The 18,705-nt window shown below is 34.5% G+C and overlaps 1 protein-coding gene across 1 annotated transcript in view; it reads right to left on the reverse strand.

Annotated features, from left to right (window-relative positions):
- Nucleotides 1-18,705, reverse strand: part of ADGB (androglobin) — a 139,700-nt gene that overhangs the window by 106,959 nt on the left and 14,036 nt on the right. Inside the window, 5 exon segments of the mRNA XM_006915339.2 lie at nt 810-949; nt 6,481-6,690; nt 8,415-8,486; nt 11,571-11,663; nt 12,364-12,523. Coding sequence (XP_006915401.1) covers nt 810-949; nt 6,481-6,690; nt 8,415-8,486; nt 11,571-11,663; nt 12,364-12,523 — 675 coding nt within the window.

The following is an 18,705-nucleotide window of genomic DNA, read 5'->3' on the forward strand; positions in this document are numbered from 1 at the left end:
CAGACTGGCTCTGACAGACACCGCTGTTCACAGAAGGGGCGGGGGTGGGGGGGGGGGGGCTGAGCTTTGAGCAAATGGCTGATGTGGTCTTGTTAAAGCATGTGGGTGTGTTCTATTGAACACGAATACTATGGGCACACTGCAGGGGTGGGATAGAGTGTCAGATTCAAGCCGGTGCAGTGTATGTGAGCATTCTTCCATCAAGCAAAGACACAGAGTTGCCATGTATTTTGCAACTCAAGCATCTAAGCTTTTTTGCATTGCTAGGGCCAAGATGGAATGACCACAAGCCATGAAGGAATATAAGATACAAGCAGATTTCACAAGAATATTGAGGAAAAATGAATCATTTTCACCAAAAGCATGAAGAGCACATTGACATGCTTCAGAACAGTTCGGGTTTTTCAAGATTAGTAAATTATTGTTGCATATACAGAACCTAAACCTTTAACTGGATTACGGTATATATTATTCAGTATTTAGATGTTTCCCTATAAAACAGCTTCTTTCTCTCATTAAGCAGAAACATTTTCTAAGATTGACTTTCCATTCATTGTCAGAGAACACTGGCTACAGAACAGTTCTTTGAGTACTTTTACTAGGGAGAATATTATCTTATTGCTGGCTAACCCAATACTTCAAATTAGTGGTTTTGGTATATTCATTTTTATATCAGAAAGTTGATATTGTTTGGAAAGAAAGCTTTTAAAATAAAGCTATAGGATATATAGATGTGATATAGTTGTTTTTACTGTAGTTCGCCTTTTTTGTTTTTATACAAGCGAGTGATAATTCCATATTCTACGTACTCAACGTTTGCCAGCTTAATGATAGCTTTAGACAAAAGCATTGGCCAGAGTTCAAATTCACAAGTCGTAGATGGAAGCAATAGATTGTTATCTTCATCAAAAGGCAGAAAGTCATCAATGGTTATCTTTCTCCAGCAACCCTAAAAACGAGAAAAATATACTATTAATAATTTATATTGTTTTCCTTTTCATACATTTTCTGTACAACTGCTGTTTTATATTTTATTTTAACTTCTCATATCTAAAGACTGACATACTGGGTTTCAATACCACTCTGGCTGAGAATTTTGGCTTATTATTTTATTTAATGTCATTACAGCACATCCAAACAAGGATATAAATGAGAATCCTTACTTACGAGGTCTTATAAGCACATTCTTGGGTACACCATCTTACATAATGCAGCAAATTAAAGTGCTTCAAATAGCAGAGCCAAAACATTATACAACCATAGATAAGTTTGGGCATAATTAAATAACAATATCATAATGAAAATTCTCCAAATATAACTTTAGTAATTATTATTTATCCTGATAGGCTCAGTGATCTTACGCTTCCAATGACCATATTATTCCTACTTCTAATTAAATATCTAATTTTCTTTTAACAGGAAGTTAATTCTTTATCTAATAAAATCATTATATATTTACCTATATGCATATCACTTCATAATTAAAAGCTTGACACAAATGATAACATTAATGTTTGTGAACACAAAGATTTTTTCAAACTTTGGTTTTACATGTGAAATTTTATTATAAATTCATTTCTTTGCCCAAGAAATATTTTTAGCAGTGATAGAAGAATTGTGAATTCAAAAACTGACATAAGACAGGGCCTATACCATTAAATTTTTATAGTTCAGTAAGGGAGGAATATATGCAAACAATATAAAACACAGTATGTTCAAAGTGCTCTAGGACTAGAAAAGAAAATGTAACTAATTTTGCTAATGTCTTCACAAGAAGGTGACATTTGAACTGGAGTCAAGGAAGACTAATATTTTCCCCAGCTAGATAGGAGAAATAGGAAGAAAAACATTTTCTTTGTATAACATGTGTAACTCTGAACTTACATTGCCTTATTTAGTGGTCATATGTCTTTTTCTGTCTTTCCTAATAGACGATAAACCAAAACAGAATCCTAAGAAATGTTCAAGAAACTCACAGGACAGGAAAAGGGAAACATACAAAAAAATAACAGAAGTAACAGAGTAAACGATAAAATGACAGACTTAAATCCCAATTATATCAAATACAAATTACAAATTAAAATACAAGAGTAACCTAAATATACTTATCAAAATTTGCATATATTTTGACAGAAAAATTAAGTACACATTGTAGAAATCCTAGAAAAAATAGTCATGCAAGTGGACAAAAATATATACACAAAGATGTTATTTTACATTATTGTTGTATTCATACAACACTGGTCACAACCTAATGTCTGTCAATATGAAATTAGCAAAATGTAGAGAGGCTCTGAGAGGCTGGTCTGCCTTGAAGAAGTGATTAAGATAAATGCTTCAGGGACAACAGGAAAGGGGGAGAAGAATATATGTAATAAGGCAGAGAGGAAAATTAATGTCCAGTCAGAAAAAGGTAAAAAAGCGTCAATAAATTGAAGAAAAATAAACAATGAGGAAGAGACTCATGGTGTACAAGATGTGACAGAGGAAGGAATATACATGTAGGGCACAGGATGTGTCAGAAAGAATTTACTCTGATTTTTTACTATACGTGACACATACACAGATGTCAACTCAGCAGTACCACCTGGGAATTAGGTAGAACGAAATAGAAATTTCTGCCCCTAGCCCAAACAGTACATATTCCTACCAACCAGAAAACCAGGCCGCCATCTCTCTATCCCCTGGATACAGTCTCTGAGACAGCAAAGTTCTTGTTTTCTGCCCTTTAAATATTGCACTTAGTTATCTATTTATTGCCATCGTTATCAATATTCTATGTCCTTTTGAAGACCACAATTCCAATTTTAAAGAATTGGATTAAAGTGGAGGAGGACTAGCAGGAGAATATTGTAATCTGGCTTGTGTATTTACCTTATGAAAATCACTGTAAATTGGACCAACGCATGAGTATAAGAAATATATTTTTAAGCAAAGTCCTGGGAAAAGAAAGCATCTAGAGGTTAATGGCTTCTTGTATATTTTCGCATATACTAATGAATATGCTAAGTGTATGAGGTGCTGGATGCTCCACGCTCAATGCTATGGAGAAGAAGGAAGCAGAGACAGCAGAGAGGGAGGGCCGGCGTTTCAGAGAGCGTGGAGAGTAAGACCCCCGAATAACTGTACTTAACACTAAAACCGGAAAATTATCAGGCATTTACTATCCCAGTATTTCATAGGTAACCAAATTATCAGTCTTACAGTAACCATATGTAAAGAAAATAGACCTCAATTTTCAAAGTTAACCAAATTATGACACACATATATATTCTAAGTGAGTAAAATTTTGGAACACAAAATCCATCTGAATGAAAGATGAATCAAAATAAAATACTCAAGAGAGGGAAGCTATAGTAGGGAAAAAAATGATAAGGCCTGATCCCTTTTATATATAAAGGATAAATAATTATAAATAAGTGTTCAATATAAATAGCAGTAAAAATATTTTAAAATATTTAAAAAACATATGCCAAGAAAACATTGAAACAATGCAGTATTAGGAAGATTTTTTCCTGAAAATATTTTAATAGAATATAAAGTAGTGGAAGAAAATAGAGTCCAGAAACAAATACAATTCCATATTGAATATTTAGTGTATGATAAAATTGGTTTTTAAAATCATGGGTAAAATGTAGAACATTCAATATGTAATGCTGGGGCAACTAGCTGAGATTTTGAAATACCATAAAGCAGTTCTTTATTTCTCATAGTAGATAAAACAAATTTAAGGCCCAAACATTTAAAACAAACAAACAAACAAAAAAGCCCAAGAAATATGAGATAAAATTAAGAGGAAATTTTTTTCATATTCTTGAGATAGTGATATCTTACTTTAAACAAAAAATGTCCTAGACTCTGTTAAGAAAAACAATAACATAATCGACTACATATAATTACAAGTCTCAGTCGGCTAGAAGACGCAAAGTTAAAAGATAGATTTTAAAAGTGCTTCTTTTATTATTATCTACAATATATAAAAGAATACTTACTATTCCATAACAAAAGTTTGAATAACCTGTTTTATAAGTAGGCAAATAAAGGCAATTTAAGAAGTCGACAGGCATATATGATTTGATGGTAGACGAGAGGACTGAGCATCAACATGGCACGGGAAGTAAGCAAGCTTGGGCAAAGGAACCACAGCAAGCCATATTGCAGAAGTGGGCAGAGTGTTGCCAGTAACCACTGTATATTCCCTCCAACCTCACTTCCTCGCTCGAGAACCATTGCTGAGCAAGTGATGAGCTGCTAAGCTGATTATGGGCTTTAAACCTCCTTTTCTACCAAGAGCCAGGAAGAAGAATCTGTCTCTTTGGCATCTATAGTAGGAGGTAGCAGTGGGAAAGGAAGAAGGAAGGAAAAAAGAAAGGAAAGAAAAAAGGAATCTAATAGTGTTGAGAATCTACTATTTGTCAGGGCCTTTGTGAGGTTCTTTTTACTTAATTACCGCATTTTATCTTCACATGTATTTGTCAGTGACATGTTTTCTATTATCTTGAGGGAAGTGGTCCCTTTGCCTTTGAGTGTGCAAGGGACCCTGAAGGCCTCGCATAGCCCAACAATGGATCAAGAAATGCTAAGGGCCAGCAAAGCTTTCTCTCAGTCTCAGTGAACAAGACTATGACCATGCACTTCAGAAATGAATGCCAGCAAGTTGCCTACCAAAGTAATTCATATGGAACCAGTTGTATCTCTTCTCAATAGTCTGCTAGCAACCCCCACAAGCCATTTCTTGGATGAAACCAATGAAGAAACAGAAGAAGCCACTGGACATGCAGTTCAGGCTTTCTGGCTGCCGCTTGCCTGGCCTTTTCCCTCAAGAGCTACGTTATCTAAAGAGACAGGTTAAACGAGTGGATCAGACTGAGATTTCCAAACTGAACTAAACACTTTTTTTTTTTTAATTTTCTGAATTCCAGTAGATTTGGGCTTGTGAGGAATCAGTACAGTTAAAGAGAGAAACAAACCACATTTTCTTTGCAAAATGGAATGTAGCAGTAATAAATGTTGACCTCCATCTAGAAGTAAATTTGAAAAGGAAAGAAGAAAGCAGAAAGGGGTTGGGGGTGGGGAGAGAAACTAACAGGATTGTTTTAATGTTTGGCTAATGCTGTTTTGAAATTCTTAATAATTTTGAACTCCACCACACCTCAAGTTTAGACATATTTGCAGAAATGGGGGCCAAATATGCAAGCATTTGACCTCTTCACTATTCCCATGTTTACATTTCCTACAATCCCTCAATCTTGTCCACTGTGTGTCCACTCTTAACGCCATATCCTCCCTATCACTCCTCTGCACACATTTAAAACTCTAAGGTCTAGTCTGCCAAATATGTCTCCTGGTTGATAAATAAAGAAAATAAAGGAATTCAGGAAGTTATTTTCTCTTTTAACAACATTATGACTTTCAAGGTCTATTGTCTTGTTGTGAATATCAAAAAACAAAAACAAAAAAAAACCCAAACCCTATTTTGGATATCAGAGACTAACATCACCTTCTTTATCTTTACCTTCCCACTATAATGATCTCATCAATTCTTCTCATTGGTTTTCAACATTCCCCATCTGAGGAAGATAGATGGCTAGGGCTCATTAAGGAAAAAGTCATGTTCTGAGCCATGTAGAATGAAACAGTTAACTTTTCATACTTTTTCCACTTCTTCAGACATTCAAGAATATTCTTTCTTAGTGACTAGGACCAGTTGCACGACCCCATGCTCAGAAGGAGCCTATGCTTGATTTAAAATACTGCTATCACTGTCTTGAAATTCCTAATAATTTTCTAATGAGGGGGTGTGAAATTATGTAGCTGGTCCTGCCTGTGACTCTGGGCCTTTAGAAAGAGTATCTCACCATTAGAAACTCAAAGGTGTTTAATATAATCTAGCATTGCTAAATGTGGTGTGTCTACTTTGCCATATTAACTGAGGGGGTTTTAATTCTCTATTTGTACTTCCTACTGTCTCATTTGCTTCTTTTGGGGCAGAGGTAAAAACATTATGTGTCAGAGTAAGATTTGTTAACATGAAAATACATCTTAGGGGGTTTAGAACAACAATAACAAAAAGGATGAGATCAGGCTCCTTGGCAGCAGCAAATGCCGGGATATAAGGAGCAGGCCATCCTGAAGCACACACCCTCCTGCCCATGACCCTGATACATCACAGAGGAATGGGCGAGAGAGGCCTGTGCCACCTGCCTGCACAGCCCACATACCTGAGAGGGCAAAGGCGGCAGAAGGCCACCTCTTTGAGGTCTGGGCAGCACCAGTTTAAAAAGCACAGGGGACTGGTATCACAACAGAAACAACTGTGTTTCTTATCAACTCAAAATTACACATGCAGGACATTTCGCCCCAGTAGCTACACAATTACTATCCTGCATAAATTGCATCATTTTGTATTTGCCTAGGTAATAGCACGTAAGGCAAATATATTTCAATATTAAAGACAAATGCACATGAATGTGAACTTACCATCCAGTAAAGTTTCACGACATATTTTCCATAGCTGTTGAACAGAGGCATGTGACCCTTCACAGCCTTGCACAGAGAGTATATGTGTTCCCAGGGCTTCCAGGCAAGAAGAGGAACTTCCCCTGAAGTCCCTTTAAGATAAGTGCTCAGAATGCTCCCGTTGAATATCCTCCACACTGCATAGATTTCGCTGATAATCCATCTCATCAGCTGGAGACAAAAACCATTAGTGTCAATTAGTTATTTTTCCGTTGTTGGTGCTGTAATAAAGGGGGGGAGGGAATCAGCTGAAAATCTACTTCAATAGTAGATTAAATTTTACATGTAATGTGTTGCATGTTCTGATTTCTGACCTGCAGAATATAGTCACAAATCTTGCTTTTGTTTTGAGGAAGTATTGTTATATTACAGGCTTAAGAAGTAGAATATTAAACACACTCTTAGCTAAGAGCTGTATTCCAGAGTAAACTGTCAATGACCTCCAATTAACATTGACCTTCATTTCAGCTCTGTGTGTGTGAGGGAGAAAGCGAGGGAGAAAGACTGAATGCTTCTGAGAATAAAGATGATTTTATTCTGGAATTTACTCTTTATAAGTCTGCACTATTCTTCTGTAAATGTTCAGAAGTTTGAGAAGGAAATGATCTCTTTCATGTCAATAGGATCAGTTACACAAGGAAAGAGACCTGAGAAAAAAGTTAAAATTAAACACACACTTAAATACACTGTAAACTCATGTACCATGTGCATTTCTGCAGGCGCAGAAGTATTCCAAGTAGAACTCCCACTTGCGGGTTTTTAACTGGCAGCCAGGGACAGTGGGAGCTAAGCTTCAGAGTAGAAATAGAGACCAGGATTCGAATCCTCCTTTAGATCCTTCTGTTCTTGGGCAAGTCACTTCAGCCTAAATAGTAGTTTTTTGTTTTTTGTTTTTGTTTTTTTTTATCTGTTAAATGTAGATTAAACTATCTATTTTTCAGCACTTTCATGAGTAATAGAAACAATGCACAAGAAATCTCTGGGTCACAGTGGGTGTTAAGGAAAGCCATTACCACCCTCCATAGTATTTTTTCTGAAATATTCACCTCGTATATTACTGCCTGGCATGTACAGAGATTATGCACTTGACACTGACCTCATAAGATTTATGTTTTTCTTAATTTGTATTATCTAGGAAATTTCTTAAAGGTAGGTTAAACTGAAAAAGGCAAATCGAATAGTCTGTCTAAATCAGAAAATTTTACTATAGAATATTGTATATTTTTCTTCCTTGAAAAATAGAAAAGCTAAAGTCTATGTATGTTTAGGATTCATGAATAAGCATATAAAACATATGATATAAAACAACTTGGGCTAATCAGTACAACCTGGTTGAAGAAGTAAATGTTTTTTATTTTAATATTGGTCAAGATATTAAACACAAGAAAGACGAAATGTTTGAATCAATGATGACCGTGCCCCTCTTCTCTGACTGGGCCTTTGGAGAAAATAAGCGAACAGCCCCTGTTTCTGATAGAACTACCTTAGGGGAGTGGAACAGGTCCGCTTATGGACAAAACCAGGGGAAGGGAGGTGCGCCCCCACAGGAAGTGGGACCGCGGGACTGAAAATATGTTATTTCCCCCAGATTAGCAAATCAAATAATATAACACCTAACTCTTGGCACGTGGATTTGGAGGAGAAATGCCTAGGTTCTGAGAACGCTACCCTGGGAAGAAGAATAGGGGCACAAGCAGTGCTTACAGTAACATTTCCCCACCATTTTTGTGCACTAAACTCAAGGAGGTTTCGCTTCCACTTTGAATGTCTGGCGTATTAAATGCTCAGTTACACCAAAATTAAAGGTGAGTAAGGGAGGAATGAAACTGGGAATTGTTTAAACAGGTCTGGAAGGCATTTTGCAATGAGGTTTTATTGCATACTTCCCTACATACCTCACTGCAGAGTAAATGTTCATTTGCCGAAAACAAGTCAAACAGGATTTCATTTTTCACAACTACTGGAACCTAAAATTAAAAAAAAAATAGATATTAGTCCTTAGAAAAAATAAAAGAACTGTAGCCTATGTGCTATAAACAGACCAAACCTGATTTCATTTCTCACAACCAAAGAAATTGGAAGAATATAAAATAAACACATTATCCCATAAGGTAACTCTGTTTCAGCTGTAGGTGATATTAATTTAATAATATAATGTCTATAAAATATAATATTTTAACATACAAATAAAATGTTATAAGATGTTAATATATGCAGATAAACTTAGTATGCATATACACATAAATTGAGAGTTTAAAATAGCGATTTGAAATTTAAATTCACCATTCAAGTTAAAACTGACAGTTAACATCTGGTAACTGGAAAAATATCTTCATCTTGGATGAAAAATATTAACGGTGACAGTTTTTAAAATTTTTGTCCAATTTAAAATCCTGTTATTTAAAAAAAATTAATTTGATAGTCATTATTTAATTAGTATATATGTAAAGCTGCTTTCATATATTCAGTCCAATAAAAATAAACATATGGAAAAATATGACTTGTAACTTTTAAAAAATTAATTATAATTCATATCAATATTATGTATTTAAAATATTAAATTAACATAAAATGGTTTTGTGAAAAATATTTTTTTGGAAATTAATGCTGTCAATTGCTCTCAATCATCTATACAACTAATATCTTGGAAACTCGATAAATTTTTTTATTTCTAAAAAAAATTTACCTAAAACTACCATAAGGCCTACATTGACTCTTATGTTCATAACTTATAAACATAGTAACATAGTTTTATACATATATTTATTTATTCTGATTTGACTGATTATGATGCAATACTTCTAAAATGTCCATACCTTTCAGTAAGTACCTATGTGCATTAGGATTGATTATGTAGTAATTATATATTAATTTAAAATTACACATATTAGTTTCCAATTAAAAATATATTAATTATAATTAATTATAATTTATTAATTATAGATTAAATAAGTATTGGGTACCTAAAGAGTTAGACTTAATAGTCACTGACAGCAGGAAAGGAGAAACTAACAGTTTGTAAAAGACACAAATATTAACACGGAGGTCTCTACAATTGTATTTTAGCATCTCTGTATCCTATGCCTACATCTGGGGCAGGGTAAATCCTCAGACATCTTACAGCTGTTCAATATAATCAACACTCAAGGGCCTGGGCCACCAATATCTGATTCTCAGAAATAAACAGATCTGATCACTCACTCTGTCATCAAGGCTTGTTAACCTTCCTGGTTAGAACTGCCCATGATATTTTTAAACCAGGCTTTTACGTTGTTTAATAACTTAGCTTGTCTCTGACTTAGAATGTCCTCTGACTGCATCTTTAGCTTAAGAGTGTTCTAGGGTACGTTTCTAGACTGTACGGTGCTTTTAAATTGTGGATTACAATTAGTGATTCATGAAATCATTTTAATAGGTCAGATCTATCTATCTATCATCTATCTATGAATGTAGTAGAGTAAATCTCACATAGAAAGTTCATTATTGTTTTGTAAAATTTTTGTCTAAACTTTATATATGTCTATATTCAACGAGTCTCAATATAAAAAGTATTTATCACTATGGACCTAGACATTAAAATGTGAAAAACACTATTCTAAGACTTTCCTACTTATCTACGCTTTCAGTTCTGGCTGTTCTGCTCCCTATTGCAACAAGATGAATCAAGAGGAGTCAGTGCAGAGGGGGAGCAGAGGTAGATGGATGGCAGTATTATGAGAAGTATAGGTGGAAGTATCATCAACAACAATGAATGAATTTATTTTTAGTACAAGGGCATCTCTCAAAACTAAAGTATGTTAAAAAGAAAGATGGTTTATAAAACTTTTTTGCTTATTCAAATTTATAAGACTACCATTTCATGGAATTCATGTCCTTTATTCACATGAAATGCAAATTGCACTTATATTAAACAGAGCCTGAATATTATTAATAATGCATTAATATTAAGCGCATTATACTAACATCACAGAATTTATATTCTTTATGTCAGTGTTACCTAATATTATAAGTAATTTAAAGACAAGAATCATGTATATTTGATTGCTTTTATTTAAAATAGCTTACAAGTAGACATTCTATAAATGCTTTGATGAACAGAGCTACATCTTTTTATTTTCTCATTTTAATAAATATTTTTGAATTTAGGATTCTGACTTTCTCAACTAGTAACAGTAATTGTGAAATATGATGGATAAATTATATTTTCTTGCATTGGTAGTAGTGCGTATAAAGTCTAAAACTTCTAGGAATAAAATCACTGTGTGCAGAAACAGAGATTCAATGGTTCCCAAAATGTATGGAAGAATCAGCTCCACTACAACAACCGTCTGGCTAGCTAACTAGTAACTAATTTAACCTACGGGTTTTCTATGCAGTCAATGAAAATAATAAGAGCAGCATCAAGAAGGGGGAAAAAAGTCATTAGTGATAATTAAACCCTTGGAAACATCAAACATATTCAAACAAACATAGCTATTAGGAAGACATCCAGGGGGTCTAAAGTTTTAAAAGTACCTAAGCTCTATTTAAAATAAAGGTTTCTGGGGTGTTGTCTCAGTCAATTTGATTCAAGAGGCTGGGCGTGGGGTCCAGAAAGAAAGGCAGCCCTTGGAAAATGCTTCAACAATCCCTGGAATAGAGAGATTCAGGTGCAAATCTCTCAGGCTGGGAAATCAATGCTAATAAACACTATCTTAAACAGACCTTCATGCCACGAAAGTTCCTGCTAAGAAGCAGAAAGGAGAAAGTCTGTCAGAAATTAAGGAATAAGTTCTCACAACATTTTACTCTATAATTTGACGTCACGGAGAGAAGAAAACTTGAGGCTCTAAACAAAATTTCAATATTCTTTTGGAAGCCAGTAGAAGAAACATTCAACTATACTGATAAGCATTTATTTCTAATTTAAATACCAAAATGTAATTACCTATTATTACTGAATACCTCAAGAAAAAATTACCCTAAATTGTTTTTAATGCAAATTTTCATTACTAGCATATTATATCTCATCATGAATACATATTTTTGTTAATAATAAAAATGTTTCTTACCTGATTAATTAAAAAATCCTGTGGACGTTTCCAGGAATAAATTTTCAATGAAGGTGGTAATTCAATTTTTCCTTCGGGGTCTTCAAAAAAATGCTATGTAAAAAATATATTGTATTTTACCTCTGTATGGTTTTATTAAAATAAAAAACAACTCAATCTTAATAAAAATTAATAAATAAACATTTATAGAGCAATGCATGTTTGTTCTCAGGGTCATGGAGTACTCGAAGAATACTGAAGTTAATGATATATTTAATTAATGAAACCTTCATTATCGAGTGGCATTTTGATTGCAGAAGAAACAGTACAAACAAACAATAAACTGCTTTAGAATGTGAATTAGATATAGAGGGAAAACAATTCTGCATGGGCCAGATATGGCACACCTAAAGAAGTGGATTCTGTAAAATTCCAAAGATACCTGCTATATTTTGATGCTTAAAACAGTTAATCCCGGTAAAATGCAAATGTAGCAAATCATAGCTAAGAGCTACTGTGCCCACATACCATAGAAATGTAATCACAAGGCTCCAGTAGAGAGACTGCTGCTCTCCAAGCCATGAGTGCTGAGGTGTAATGAGGTTGGGGGTGGGAAACGAGGCTCTCTCCCAGACGGTACCACTTTGCAGCGCTGTAATAACCAGGTTTGAGCTGGTGCTCAGTTGCTCCACTGAGGATTTGCACAAGCCACCTTCCTGGTGAAAATTTACACTCAATTTCCACAAGCTTTGAGTTGCCGTTAAAAACTATGAGCATTTTCATTGGAACCCAACGAGTTCAAAAGCTTACTTACAAATACAGGGCTTTTTCCCGTTTTGTCCTTTTCTTTTCCACTTTTGCCCGCGTCCCACTTTTCTGCATTTATGTCAGCTTCACTCCATTCTGGCCAGATTGGGAATTTCCCCCTCTTCTGCTCAACGGCCGTTTGTATGTTGCTGCCAAAAAAATACTGACTACAGACAGAGAGGGAGGGAAGTGGGTTAGTTTTAATTCAATTCTCTGAGGTAAAATATAAGATAATTGCATGCCCTAAGTTTAATCTTCTTGTCAGCAGTCATGTTAAATACATATTTCAATATAGTCATACCTGTGGTCAGAGAGCTTCCACACGTTAGAGTTTGAAATTCTGAAATACCCAAAATACCCTATTCCATAAACAAATTTTTGAGCATTAGTCACTGCTGACGGATGCAAGACATTCATAAACATATAAGATGCGATAAGGAGGAATATTGATATAAAAGTCAAACTTAGGCATTTCTGGGCACCATTATTATTTTTAAAAAACTTAATCCATAATCTCGATAGAAAAAGAAAGTCTGGGAAGATATATATTGTAAAAAAGTGTTCCTAAGTAGCATGTAAGAAAATATGAGAGAAGGATGACTAGAATAGTTTTCAGGGAATAGCGGAAATTTTTTTATAATATTAATAGAAAAACCAAGGTATAAAATAATACATTACAGTATGTCTGTTTTATTGAGTGTTGGTACAACTTTACAGATAAAACGAAGTTGGTGATTTTCTATCCATCAAAACCATGATAAAATTACTTCATTCGGGAAGCTCAAAATCTTTAAAGTTTTTTTTAAAGGAAGATCTAATTTCTTAAAAAAAATAAGGGCCCTGCTGAGATTATGTTTTTCCTTCCTGTTTATTCTGCCACATCTATGTTCAGGCTCTCTCCCTTAAGCTGTTAAGCTTTGTCACTAATTGGCCTACTTTCCTGGTAACGTGTCAAATTTGTTTCCATCTATATTGAAGATCACTTAAAAAGACTTTCATTTAGAGGTACCTTATACCAGTCCAACAGCCCACCTATAGTGCTACACACACAATATAAACAATGGTCAAAAACAGCTCAATGTCGACAATACTGCAGACTAAAAATGATCATGTACAAGTGTTGAAACTTTCAGCACATTGTGCCTTTGAAGTTCACTGCCAGAGTGTACCTACTGCTCTAGCATAGTTGATATCCTTTAAATATTCAAAGCACATTATTCTTGGTGTCATCAATTCTGAGAACAAAATAATCTTTAAAACCAAAGGTAGCCCAGAACTTTTGAAGATTTAGGAACTGGTAAGACTAGGAAATAAACGTTGCCAACTTTTAGAAAATTCAAACATGTAAAGAAATCAAATCTGCCACATCGAAAATCAAGAGTATATACAGAGTTACTTTATAGTCACATAGCAATATATCCAGTTACTAGTAAATGATTGATCCATTAAAATGACAAGTTATATAAAAGATACATATATTCCGTACATATATAGCGAATGCTCTCTTCCACACAGTGAGTCCAATTACACTACTGAAATAAGAGTGTCATTGTCTCTTTTAAGAAAGGCTAAAAATCTGTATACAAAATATATTTGTGGAAAGTTATTATTTTCAAAAAACTTAATAAAAGTTAGTGGTAATTTTGACCCAGCAATTGCACTTCTGGGTATTTATCCAAAGAAAACCAAAACAATAATTCATAAAGATCTATGCACTCCAATATTCATGGCAGCATAATTTACAATAGCCAAGATATGGAAGCAACCTAAATGCCCATCAACAGAAGATTGGATAAAGAAGTATGGTTCATATATACAATGGAATATTACTTAGTCATTAAAAAAAAAATGAAATCCTACCATTTGCAATGACATGGATGGTCCTAGAGGTTATTATGCTGAGTGAAATAAGTGAGACAGAGAAAGATAGGTACCATATGATTTCACTTACATGTGGAACAAAAAGAACAAACTAATCAAAAACAGATTCACAAATATAGTGGACAATTTGGTGACGGACAGAGAGGAAGGGGGTTGGGAGGCTGGGAGAATGAGGTGAAAGGTTAAAGAAATACAAATTAGTAGTTGATAGTTGGGCATGGGGAGCATGAAAGAGGGAATGTAGTTAGCATTAATACGATGGCTAAGTGGAGGGCCAGGGGAGGGAGGTTGCAATTGGGGGGATCGTTTTATGAACATTATAGATGTCTAACCAATGTATTGTATACTTGAAACTAATTTAAATAAATAAATTTATTTTTTAAAAAAAGTTAGTGGTGAATGTTCATAATATAAAATCTGTATATTCTAAATGTCAAATGATATTCCAAAGGAAACCAATATTTGAAGGGAGAAAAAAATTTCAGGTAGCCAGACAAGGGGATGATTTTCAGAGTAGAAATACAAAACGTGAAAGTACTCCTGGGGAAAAGAAAAGAAACACAAAAGAAGCAAATTTACAAAACTTGGTCAAGTCAGACAGAATAGTTTGACATAAAATGATACATGAAGTAAGCAGCAGATACAAAGGTGTTAAGATGATTTCATATATGTGTGTATATATATGTATATATGTGTGTACATAGGTGTGTGTATGTATAGTTTATGGTTGAAATGAATTGATTATGATTGAAAGCCACTGAAAATATGAATGGATGGTTGCCAGAGGTAGAGAGTGAGGGGTGGGCAAGATGGGTGAAGGTGGTCAAAAAGTATAAAGTTCCAGTAAAACACATAACTCTTGGGGATTTAATGTACAGCAAGGTGATTGCAGTTAATAATACTGTACTGTGTATTTGAAAGTTGCTGAGAGAGTAGATCTTAAAAGTTCTTGTCACAAGAAAAAAAATTCTAATTAGATATGATGAATTTTAACTACTTTCATGGTGATTATTTCATAATATAATCAAATATCAAATCATGTTGAAATTAATATGTTATATGTCAGTTATATCTGAATTTTAAAAATCAATGGACTAATTACAGAAGGAACCTGTCATTGTGGATTGGGGGCTGGAATAGTGTAATCCACAAGTAGGTACTAGAAATTGGATTTGAGCAGTGGCAGTCCAAGCTTAAAAGTCTCTTAAGTCTATTTTGAAAAAGAAGTTTAATTTACCTTGTAAATGTCAGGAGACCAGAACTAGGCTTCATGAATGAGCAAGTGGCTAGAGTTACTCATGAGCCCCTAGCTCTGAACTAAGGCTAGTATAGCTCCCCCTACAGTTTATGGTATAACAGACAGGTGCCACTTGCCTGTGATTCTATGAGGAAATAAGCTGGCCAAAAGAGAAAAAAATGACAATGAAGGGTGGCCCTCTAGCACCACAGGTGTGGTATCACGGATACCACTTCACCACTTCTCACATGGGAGAAAAGCCTCCAACCTTCCAATGTTAAGACTTGAGTGGAGGCAGGGGTAATAAAAAATGCACCCAGCAATCAGAAAGGACTCTGCTCTAGTATTGGAACAGAGTGCTAGAGATCATCTGCTGGTCCCTTAACCATTTAAGTAACTGAATTGTGGACAGGTCCTGGGATTCTCAGAGATGGGTCAGAGTTCAAAGGGAGAGTGACATTTTTGGGGGGAGCTCAAAAAAAACAGCTCTTTGCTAACAGATGAGGAAGTATTTCAATAGCGTAACTACTATTCGGTCCTTTTCAGTAGTGTATGTCAATTGGATGTCAACAATAGGTAGAGAGCAAATCATCCTGGAAAGGTATCCAAACCACATGGCAGAGAAAAGTATGCATGAGTTTTAAATATCTACAAACTACATACTAAAAAACTAACAATATGAAGTAATAGAAGAAACTTAAAACCATGAGAAATAGTAAATATCCCAAAAGAAAGGAATCACACCCAAAGAAAGAGAAATAATGTAGGAAACATAAAAGTTATCTAAAATGAGTATATTTAGAATTACCAAAAAGATAAAAGGGGAAGGGTCTGCTTTGCAATGAGAACAGGAAGATACTAAACAAACAAATAAAAACTAAGACTAATATCAATAGAGACATTAGAAAATTTTAGTAATGAAAACTTCAGATGTTGAAAGATTAGATAAAGCTGAAGAGAGAAGAGAAACAGTGATTTAGAAGGTAGAATGTTTAAAATCAAGTGTTTGCATAGGTAGGTAAAGAAATAGAAAATGTGAAATAGACATGTGGGTTGATTGACTGAAAAACTCCAATGTGTGCCTAATAGAAATCCTAGAGGGATAAAGTGGTTCAAATAGGGTGGGTGGGGGTTGGGAAAAATATTTGAAGATATGACTGCTAAAAAATGTTCAGAATTGATGAAACACATGTCTTCAAATTGGAAAAAGCACATCAAGCAATAACCATGAGTAAATGGGAGATCGGAGGATAGAAATCTACATCTAGATATATCAGATGGAATTGTACATCAATGATAAAGATGAAAATCTATCTACATAAAGAAATGACAAATTACCTAAAAATAAAGAAAAAAAAAAACAAATCGGCAGCAACAGGAAATGCCATAAAGCAATGAAGTGGTATCTTCAAAGCTGGGGTAAAATAAATGTCAATCTTGAAATTAAGACTCAAACTCTTATTCAACAGTGACATAGAAACATTTATCTCAAGTTAAATAAAAACATTCAAAACTGAGTTTACCACAACAGAGTTTTGCCTCCCCCCAAAAAAAATTACTGAAGTATTTACCTCAGGAAAATAAGAAAATGAATTCAGAATGAAAGTATGGGATACAAAGAGCAATGGTAAACAAATGAGTCAATATAACATTTTGGTAAAATTCTAAAAAGTATTTCCAAGTAATGATAACAGTAACTTTGTGCTTTTTAAAAGCTGACAAGGGAATCAAATATATGGTGACAGAAGGAGATTAGACTTCAGGTGATGAGCACACAATAGATTATACAGATGTTGTATTATAAAGTTGTACACCTGAAATTTATATAATGGTATTAATCAATGTAACTCCAATAAATTTAATTAAAAATAAATAAAAGCTATCAAAAATTAAAGGGATGGGTAAGGGAATTCTGATGGATACTATCATGCCTGTTTGTTTCTTTAGTAATAATACTGAGTAACTGTAGACTTTGTAGGAAAGTATTTAAAGATAAATGCATTTTTTTTAAATGGCGAATTGTCTTAGTTTGGGCTGCTATAACGTAATACCATAGACTGCGTGGCTAATAACAACAGAAATTTATTTCTCATAGTTCTGAAAGCTCAAGTCCAACATCAGGGTACCAGTATAGTCAGGTTCTGATGAGAGCCCTCTTCTGGTTACAGACAACTGACATCTCAATGTTTCCTGACACAGTAGAAAGAGAGCTAGCTCTGGCGTCTGACCCCATTCAGGAGGGCTTCACACTCACGACCTCATCATCTCCCCAAAGCTCCATCTCTAAAAACCATCAGATTTAGATTAGGGTTTCAACATGTAAATTTTGGGGTACACAGACATTCAGTGTATTGCAAGGATTTTCCAAAAAATAAAATATAAAACTGCCAAACTGAGAGAACAGAAAGAGTGGACCTAACATTAAAGAACAGCTCACTGTAAACTGTACCTTAACTAGAAGAAAAATTGAGAATGCAAAATTCTTTTAATTAGGATCAAATCAACCAATATGTATGAAAACTAAAACATGCTAGGAAAATATTGTTTCAGAATAAGAAAGGAACCTCACTCAACAGTTCACTTATTTTTAACTAACATTTATTGAACACCTGCTCTGTGACAGGCAGCACTGTGCTAGATGATGGGGTAACAGACTCATAAATATATACCTTTGCTCTTAAGTTTATTTTGGAGTGCAAACAGGTAAACAGATAATTTCAATATAATGTGGTATGTGCAGAGATGGAAGTATCCACAGATGGTAAGGTGGGGGGCGGGGAAGGGCATTGTACCCAAGAGAGGCAATTAGGAGAAACTTCTTGCAATAAACAGCATTTGAGCTGTCTTAGAGGATAACTAGAAATTTCCAGGTTGAAAAAGGAGAATGAGCATCACTAGAAAAACAGAACAGCATAAGAGACAGTGCAGAGGCAAGAAACAGGACAGCAGGGACAGAAAACTATGAGCTTTTCCGTAGGGCATGGGCACGTAGTAGTATAAGGCTGGGGGAAGTTAGGCTGTGGAGAAACAAAGTAGATAGACAGCTTCCTACTGGGGGCTTGGAGCTTGAACCTTATTTTCCAGTTAGTGTTGACTTTGCTCATTAGACAGAGACAAATATACTATTCTTAGATATGTATTATTTAACATTTACCCATAATTGACCACTGGCTTAAAATGGGAAGGTTGAGAAACAATAAATTGCAATATAACTCAAAAATGAGCACAATG

This window comes from Pteropus alecto, unplaced genomic scaffold (genome assembly GCF_000325575.1).
Source record: "Pteropus alecto unplaced genomic scaffold, ASM32557v1 scaffold185, whole genome shotgun sequence".
In the NCBI taxonomy this organism is placed as follows: Eukaryota; Metazoa; Chordata; class Mammalia; order Chiroptera; family Pteropodidae; genus Pteropus; species Pteropus alecto.